This window comes from Danio aesculapii, chromosome 8, assembly GCF_903798145.1.
Source record: "Danio aesculapii chromosome 8, fDanAes4.1, whole genome shotgun sequence".
Lineage (NCBI taxonomy): Eukaryota > Metazoa > Chordata > Actinopteri > Cypriniformes > Danionidae > Danio > Danio aesculapii.
Window position 1 is genome coordinate 6,027,220 of NC_079442.1, and position 9,605 is coordinate 6,036,824.

At 39.2% G+C, this 9,605-nt stretch overlaps 2 protein-coding genes across 3 annotated transcripts in view; both read left to right on the plus strand.

Annotated features, from left to right (window-relative positions):
- Positions 1-3,568, plus strand: part of LOC130233171 (NLR family CARD domain-containing protein 3) — a 29,051-nt gene extending 25,483 nt beyond the window's left edge. For both annotated transcript variants that reach the window (XM_056463086.1, XM_056463085.1), the window contains one exon: positions 2,042-3,568. In XM_056463086.1, the coding sequence (XP_056319061.1) occupies positions 2,042-2,099 (58 nt within the window). In that variant the 3' untranslated portion in view covers positions 2,100-3,568. The remainder of the gene's footprint in view (positions 1-2,041) is intronic.
- On the plus strand, positions 2,290-9,072 carry LOC130234002 (uncharacterized). The gene is made up of 8 exons (XM_056464283.1): positions 2,290-2,364; positions 6,026-6,911; positions 7,293-7,387; positions 7,489-7,539; positions 7,628-8,006; positions 8,135-8,311; positions 8,417-8,576; positions 8,847-9,072. Exons 1-8 carry the CDS (start codon positions 2,290-2,292, stop codon positions 8,848-8,850), a joined length of 1,827 nt encoding a protein of 608 aa, XP_056320258.1. The 3' UTR covers positions 8,851-9,072.
- The last annotated feature ends 533 nt before the right edge of the window (positions 9,073-9,605 follow it).

The following is a 9,605-nucleotide window of genomic DNA, read 5'->3' on the forward strand; positions in this document are numbered from 1 at the left end:
GGCTTAGGGGGGTGAGTGTAGCAGATGCCAGCTAGTAAACTGCCGTGCAGGTAAACCTCACTCTTCTAGAGGTGTGACAGACACTAGAGACCATGGTCTTTAGCCTCCTTGTTATAGCAACCGACTCTCATGCAAAGAATTGCCGGTTCGATCCCGGCTCAGAATGGGTTGGGTGCAGAAGGAGCGGTGGGTTTTACGTGGGGGCTTGTCTGGGATGGGAGTGAGGTTAGGGTGGTGAGTGTAACAGAGGCCAGCTAGTGAAGTGCTATGCAGGTAAACCTCACTCTAGCGACAGAGGTTGGAGGCCATGGTCTTTAGCCTCCTTTAGACTCCCATACGAAGAATCGCCGGTGCGATCCCAGCTCGGAGCAGGTTGGGTGGGGTAGGTTCGGCGCGGTTTCATAACATATGGGGCCTGATTTTGTTCCACAATATTTTGAGAAGGTAAAGTCAGTGAGGGCATCAGTTCATGTTCTTACCTTTTGTAATAATTGCGTTGTTGTGCTTGGTGTGAAAAGACAAATTCTCCATTCATACAGTCAATACTGAAAACAAAAGGTCCAGGAGATTTTTCTGAAAAACAGTAAAAAAAAAACAATTGCAAAATTCACAAACAACTTGAACAAATGGTTAAACACTGATGGATCATCCAGGCTACAATTTAAGAGGGTGCAATTTTATTATACACTATTAATTTGTTTTGTGGAGTATAAGGAAACATTAAGAGCATGTCTGAATCCACTTTTGCTATTTTAAAGAACAGAGAAATATGGTCTGTGCGATGGCACATGGTCTAACATGGTTGAGCCATTCTCTTAATGAGTTATGGGTGTGTTTTGAGCATAACGTGCATTAAACCAATCTGAGTCTCGTCTTACACTCCCTTTAAGAGTCACTTGCGTAGAGCCATGACACGTTTTCTATTTACATGGAGACTTTGTAAGTGCAAAAACTGAACGCTTCACTAGCGAGAAAACAGTTTAACAGAGCATCTGCAGCATGAGGATAAAGAATGAGCCTCCTCCATTCGGCCTCATTAATTTCTCTTTACTTTACTTTTACTCTTTACTTTACTCCTTTACTTTTGTGGATAAGGAAATGGTGGAAACTCACTCCATTGAAGACATCCATTAGCCTACATATTTAATTTAGTTTGTTAAGCGCAAAGATTTGTTTCAAAACTATTTCTAAATTCAGCTCTAATCTCCAGCAAATGAATAAATGAACAATAATAACGAAGTGTCGTCAAAATACTGAGTTATATTCAAACACATGTCCTATACTTATGCCCCATATAGTGATGCAAATGTCTTCAAAACCCGACAGGTGGACAAATCTAAACTTATTTTTATTAAAAAACAAATATAAATATGCATATATTAAATAAGTATTATTTATTTAAAAGCAAATTATCATGAATAAACTTAAAAAAGCCCCCCGACCCGAAGAAGGCATGGAGGCAGTGGTTTTTATATTCATGTAGAAAATAATTTTTTTGTAACATTTTAATCCTTTAATTCATTTTCATTCATAAAGATATTTGTGTATTGCTGTACGACCTGCATGTATTAAGCAATGTGTACGCGTTTAAGGTGTACAACTAACGTGCTCTGTGCTGGGCTTGCAGTGCACCTGAACACATCTCCTTTCTAGAGCGGAACACCTATGAGTCCACAAAGCAGCACAACTTAGTTTAATATTTAAACAATGTGGCGCAAAACGGGAAAATTAGGGTTGCATTGGTCTGAAAATAGCACCAAGCCGCGCCAAACACATCTTGCGCCGGGTGTATGATAGAGCCCATAGATTCTTAGCATGTGTGATCAAAAAAACAATATTAATCACTTCATCTTTCCTTTTCTCATCTAAAATACCTTTTAAATGTTGCTGCAATTTGATTTACACCAATTTAAAAATTAACTGTAATTACTAATAATTACACTTAAAATAAACCTTTTCTTTCTATTTTCAGAACTGTTAGTAACCTTTTTTGCATTGAGTGTATGTGCATTGTCTAATTATATGCTCTTCAATATTTCAGTTTCTTGCCTTATCTGCCAAGTCACTCATGCAAGATAAAACTATCAACTCGTCTCTGATGAGCACGACAGACTGACCTCTGCTGGATAAACACCTGAACTGACCAGCAGCATTCAACATCAGTGCTATCTGATGTTTGCACACAGCTCTGAGTGTAGTATTAATATTGTGTGTGATTTAATACTGTGATATTCAAACGATACACCACAGTAAGTTGCAAACTACTTTCAGGTATAATTACAGTCATACATGAATGTCAATGTACATGGACCATCACGCAAAGATCAGTATCAGAACAGTAATCCCACAAAACCAGTGATGAGGGTCTGATTTTGAAAACAGAGATTTATACATCAACTGAAAAATAAACAAGTTTTCCATTGATGTATGGTTTGGTAGGATAGGACAATATTTAGCCAAGATACAACTGTATGACAATCTGGAATCTGATCAAAAAACAAACATAAATTGTCTAAATGAGGTTGGAACGCACATTACTCATCAAAAAATAAATGTTAATATATTTACAGTAGAAAATATCCTCAAAAATGTTGCTGTGCAATGCAAGAGAATTATTTTGTGCTTACAAAATAACCCTTTGTATGTAATGTGCTCCAGGGTCATATATTATATATACAGCGGAGACTGAACTTGTGAACTGTGTAGTTACACAAATATTGCAGCTTGACGTTGGACCAAATTATGTAACTTTTTTATACACTCACTGGCCACTTTATTAGGTACACCTTACTAGTATCGAGTTGGACCCCCTTTTGCCTTCAGAACTGCCGTAATCCTTCGTGGCATAGATTCAACAAGGTACTGGGAATATTCCTCAGAGATTTTGGTCCATATTGACTTGATAGCATCACACACTTGCTGCAGATGTGAATCTCCCATTCCACCACACCCCAAAGGTGCTCTATTGCATTGAGATCTGGTGACTGTGGAGGCCATTTGAGTACAGTGAACTCATTGTCATGTTCAAGAAACCAGTCTGAGATGATTCACGCTTTATGACATGGCGTGTCATTATTCTGCTGGAAGTAGCCATCAGAAGATGGGTACACTGTTGTGTGTTGTGTTGTGTACACTGTTAGGCTGTGGTGTTGACAGAATGCTAAATTGGTACTAATTGACCCAAAGTGTGCCGAGAAAGTATCATCCACACCATTACACCACCACCACCAGCCTGAACTGTTGATACAAGGCAGGATGGATCCATGCTTTCATGTTCTTAATGGCAAATTTTGACCCTACCATCTGAATGATGCAGCAGAAATGGAGACTCATCAGACCAGGCAATGTAATAATGAAGTGTATCATATAATAATAATATAGTATAGTATAGTATAATAATAGTATAATAATGAATCTAATAAAGTGGCTGGTGGATGTCTGTATAGTGGTTAAATGTGAAATATAATTAATGTGTGGTGTATATATAATGGCAATATTTGGCTGTAATCATCTGTTGTTTACTCCAGATTGCAATTGTAAGCTTTACAAGAAATGCTATATGAAAACTTGGTCATTGTTCTTTTGACTGATTTAATTATGTTTATATTGTTTGTTTAATGTTATTGTACAATAAATGATATTTTATACAAATTGACTGCAGAGACTTTATTTTTGAATAAGTCAGCTCAGGAGCTTCAGCTGAACTGATACGCCGTTATAAACTCGCCATGTTTAAGATCTGGTTTCTTTAAAATCATTAATCTTCACTGCTTGATTGATATACAATATAAAGTGGGTCTCAAACTGTAATAGAAAAACTGCATGGAATTACATTGTTCCACGTCATGTGTTTAAAATATGGACATTTATTTTAACAGTATTTTCAAAGGAGTTGCGATGCTCCTGTAGGTGCTGGCGTTTAAAGACCTTTTATTTCATTTTGTGCTTGAACAATTAAATGAAAGCTTAAGTCTAATTAAAGGACTATATTTGAATTACATTACATTATTGATGCTGTAAAAGAAACCATTGCAGTAATATTTTATAAAAGTACTTTGAATGGTAAAAAGCAACATGCTTATAGGCTTTGGCAGTTGGTGTTGCATTGTTTCGCAATTAGATGGCGACAAAGACAAGCATATAATAAATACATAATATAATAATAAATAATAATCAGTTTTAAGGGTTTAGGTAAATGCAGAATTTCCTAATAAATTCGAACACTAAATCAATACAGAAACGAAGGTAAATCACATTCTCAGCAGATCTCTCTTTTGCATAATGTATTACTGTATGTAGTTATAATATAGCTAGCGAAAATAGAGGAAAAACTCTATAGATGACTGTATAATCTTGATCTGTGAGCAAAATTATCATTGTTTTGTTGACAGGGTATTATATTTCAATAATTGTTTTTGAATCAGCAATGGCTTTTGCTGTTTTGACTGTACATAGATCTTCACTCACCGGCCACTTTATTAGGTACACCTGCCCAACTGCTTGTTAATGCAAATTTCTAATTAGCCAATCACATGGCAGCAACTCAATGCATTAAGGCATGTAGACATGGTCAAGACGAACTGCTGCAGTTCAAACCGAGCATCAGAATGGGGAAGAAAGGTGATTTAAGTGACTTTGAACATGGCATGATGGTTGGAGCCAGACGGGCTGGTCTGAGTATTTCAGAAACTGTTGATCTGCTGGGATTTTCACGCACTACCATCTCTATAGTTTACAAAGAATGGCCCAAAAAAAGAGGAAATATTCAGTGAGCGGCAGTTCTGTGGGCACAAATGCCTTGTTGATGCCAGAGGTCAGAGGAGAATGGCCAGACTGGTTCCAGCTGATAAAAAGGCAAAAGTAACTCAAATAACCACTCGTTACACCCTAAGTATGCAGAAGAGCATCTCTGAACACACAACACGTCTAACCTTGAGGAGGATGGGCTACAGCAGCAGAAGACCACATCAGGTGCCACTCATGTCAGCTAAGAACAGGAAACTTGCATGAGATTTGCATCATGGATGTGCGTGATGCTATCATGTTAATATGGAAAAAAATCTCTGAGGAATATTCCCAGTACCTTGTTGAATCTATGCCACGATGGATTAAGGCAGTTCTGAAGGCAAAAGGGGGTCCAACTCGGTACTAGTAAGGTGTACCTAATAAAGTGGCCGGTGAGTGTACTTCCTCATGTAACTTCCATGTACCAGCATAGGCAATGTAAATTTAATTCAATTCAATTCACGTTTCTTAGTATAGTGCTTCTGACAATAATTATTTTTTTCAAAGCAGCTTTACAAGAGTTGCACATTATTGCATTAAAAATCAAATTCAACTGATTGATTTATTCATTTTAAATGCACACTAAGAGTCTAATCTTTACTTTTAGGCAACACGTAGACACAAAAACCTATTTTACAAGTAAAATGTGACTTTATAACACTTACAGTGTCTATCAAATTATTTGCTGTACACCATCATGCATTTACAAGAGCTGCACCGATATCGGGGTTAGGGAGGTGACAAATTTATGTTTGTTGTGTTAAGTTTATTTGTATTAGTTGCAGTAGTAGTAGTAAATACAGATCAGATTGAACAAATGTTCACTATTTAAAGGGAACACCAAACACACATCTTGTATTGACATCCTTCAGGGAAAATAAACATTAATTACCCCTCCCTCTCCTCCGTATTTCGTACCCCGATTGTCAATAAATCATTCATGTTTGTGAGAGTGATTCGAGCTCTGCGTTTGACGAATAGTATATTGTAAACCGTGATGAGAAGCTTGTGAAAGATGATATGTGTTTAAACAGCTAAAATCTTCATTTTCTGTAAATATTTATTTTCTTTTGAACGGCGCTGCCTCGCGCTGCTGCATGCAAATGAGCCATTACGTCAAACGTTCGAAAGTTCCATCGTAGTTCTATGGAATGCAGTGGAATGACAATCATTTGCAACTAACTCCTCGCTTGAATAGTACAATATCACTAGATCTGCGTTTTATATCTGATTTATTCAGTTGATCGTGGTATTAAATATTCAGTTCATCGTTGATAACGATTCTCTCGATTTTGGAAAGAAACCTAAAACAATGGGAGTTGGAAAGAAAGTGAAAAAGTTCTGTAACTGGGCCTTTTCTCGGAAATCTGGGAAAACCCAGCAGAACCAGAGCACAACCGAGGGCGACCTCGAGCACCAGAGATGTTCTGATGGCGAAGCCGGACCAAGTAACGCCGTGTTCATCTCTCACATTTATACTGGAGCTGGTGTTTCACCAAGCCCAGCACCACAGAAAGCGGAGAAGAAACTAAAGAGGTTCCGGAAATGGTTTTCTCGGAAATTCAAGAAAACTACAACCGGAGCCCAACAGACCCAGCCGAGCAGCCCACAGACTCAGAGATCCCCTGATAGTGGAGCTGCCAGTGTGTCGCCGAGGCCGGTTCAGGACGAGCGGGTCAACAACAGGTGCGTGTCTATCCAGACCCCTGTGAAGACCCCGTCAACAGAAACCGAACAGCACGACGACACTGAATGCTGGCACTTTCCTGTATCTTCTCTAACCACTGCGGGAAACAGCGAATTTGACCGCTCTTCAGTGCAAAGCTGGCACTCTTGTGCGTCTTCGCTTGGCACCGCGGAGAACAGCGAATCTGACCGCGCATCAGTGTTTAGTTGGCACTCTTGTGGGTCTTCGCCTGGCACCGCGGAGAACAGCGAATCTGACCGCGCTTCAGTGCACAGCAGGCACTCTTGTGCGTCTTCGCTGACCGATGACTACCACAACGACGAGGAAAACGCTTCCAGCGAGGACTCCAGCGTGTCCGAGGAAAGCACCTCGTCCTCATCTGATGACATATTTTGGAAAACAGAAGAGGAAACGATAATTAATTGGGAAGGAAAGACAGGTCAGTTTATTAAGTGCTTTCTTTTATCCTGAAGTAAATTCTACTACACTGGAAGTTAATTAACATTCCTAAAAAAAATATTGTGCTTTTTACTCCACTGCATATGATAATGGTAGTTACTATAATGTTTTATTTAGATGCGTGTGTGTGTGTGTGAAAGGAAAATGAATGAATAAAACTGTTTCTGTAGACTTACCCAAGCCACATACCTACTAGATATCAGAGAACAATTTAACTTATTGAATCAATCCATTATATGGCACTTTTAATAATAATGACACGTTATTAAAATAGTGCTATTCTAAAGCAATCTTCAATCAGCTTTTCGATGGTTTATATTATAAATGTACTTCATTGTTTGTTTTATTGATTTATTTACAGGCAACATCTTCCAGGAATATCAAATCCGTCACTTAATAGGCAGTGGATCGAATGGAGCTGTCCATTATGGAATTCGTCTGTCGGATTACCGAAAGGTTTGTTTCAAACACAACAAAATGATTTTGTGCTTTTCCCTTACAATTGACTGAATCATGACTGAATCGTGAATTAATTGTCATTTTCGCTTGGTCAACAGGTGGCAATCAAATACGTCAAGAAGAAAAAAACAATGAAAAGGATCAAGATTGTAAGAACACACTCACAAAATTGTTAAACTAATCTCCACTTCAGTTCAATCACGTCTCATTATCACATGTCTATTATCTCTCCTGTAGGAACCATTAGAGAAAACTGTTCCACAAGAGGTCGGTTTGATGTATTTGATGAGCAGAGGCCCTAATGTTCCTCAAATAATACAGCTGCTGGATTGGTATGAGACACCCGACAAGTACATACTGGTGCTAGAGCGTCCCAAAGCATGTATGGACATGGACCAGTTTGTATCGCGGTATGGGAACAAAATCAGCGAAGTGAAAGCACGACTGGTGATGCACCAGGTGATCACTGCTGCAAGAATATGCTGCGAAAGGGGCGTCTACCACAGCAGCATCAAGCTGGAAAACCTGCTCGTCAACCCCCACACCTTTCAGATCAAACTTATAGACTTTGGCACTGGAAGACCCATGAAAGACACTGGCTATTCAACATTCTGGGGTATGTATGATAATAGTCACAATATAGCCTAAGCCCTAAGGCAAAGGTGGTAAGAGTTATTTTGTAAATATGGATATTTATACAAAAAAGCTAACAGCATTGGGATAAAATCTTGCTCTTTCTTCCAGGCTCAAAAGCTTGTGTGCCCCCGGAGTTTTATCGTCATGGAAGAAGGTTCTACGCCAAGGATGCAATTGTGTATTCTTTAGGCGTACTCTTGTTCAAGATGCTGTGTGGACGATTCCCTAAAGAAGAGCTCCACAAGATTGTCAAAAGAACCTGGCAGCCTGAAGACCTATCCAACGGTGAGAGCATGTGGATGATGGAACAATAACCTTGAAATGATTTACACCAACCGTAAGGTTTGTGGCAATCTAATAACCTGACATCTGTCCCCTCTTTCTTCACAGAATGCATAGATCTGATCTGTTCGTGTCTGCAAAGTAATCCAGACAAGCGGATGCCTTTTGATGAGATCCTCCTGCATAATTGGTTCCAGGTCTTGATCCTGAAGCCAAGCAAAAAGAAGGAAACATTAACAGGATTTAAAAAGTTTAGAGCAAAATTCAGGTCAGTTTAATAACAACAAAAGCCCAACATGACTCCTGAAATATACAGATATTGTACTTTTTACTCCATTTAATATTTATCACAAATCTTCACTTGTTTATAGACACGATATAATTAATTAATGAACGGGTTGAATCTTGTAGTTAACCTGTTAAATTGATTCACAAAACTGTTAATCTGGTCTTCTTACGCAGGTGTTGTTTCAGTTTTTGTGTTCAAATGTTCATCTAACATGAAACTAATATTGCACATTTTCTACTTTCCAACCAGATAAGAGCACAGCTGAAGAAGATCCTGGGACATGAAGAAGATAACACCAAGCTCCTTCTCTTCATCCAGCTTCTAACACCAAACTCCTCCTCTTCATCGAGCAACCTAACACCAAACTCCTCCTCCTCATCGAGCAACCTAACACCAAGCTCCTCCCCTTCATCAAGCCATTAACACCGAGCTCCTCTTCTATATTCAGCTACAAAAATTCGTCAAGCCACAAACATGGGGCAGTTTGTGGCTTGATGAAAAGAAAGAGCTGAATGGGGCTGGTGTTTGTGTGCTTGTGTGAAGAGGAGGAGCTAATTGGGGCTGGTGTTTGTGGTTGCACGACAAGGAGGAGCTAATTGAGGCTGGTGTGTTGGTTGCACGAAAAGGAGCTGAATGGAGCAGGCGTTTGTGTCTGGATGAAGAGAAGGAGGGGCGGCACGGTGGCTCAGTGGTTAGCACTGTCGCCTCACAGCAAGAAGGTCGCTGGTTCCAGTCCCGGCTGGGCCAGTTGGCGTTTCTGTGTGGAGTTTGCTTATTCTCCCCGTGTTCGCGTGGGTTTCCTCCGGGTGCTCCGGTTTCCCCCACAGTCTAAAGACATGTCCTGTAGGAGAATTGAGTAAAGTAAATTGCTCTTTGTAAATACATTTTTTGTTGAGATTGTGTATGTATGTTTGCTCTTTAATGAATAAAAATGAGCACATTTCAAATATAAAGTGTTTTTCATTTCATTCAATAATAACTTCATGCACTCCTATAGTTAAAGTGTTG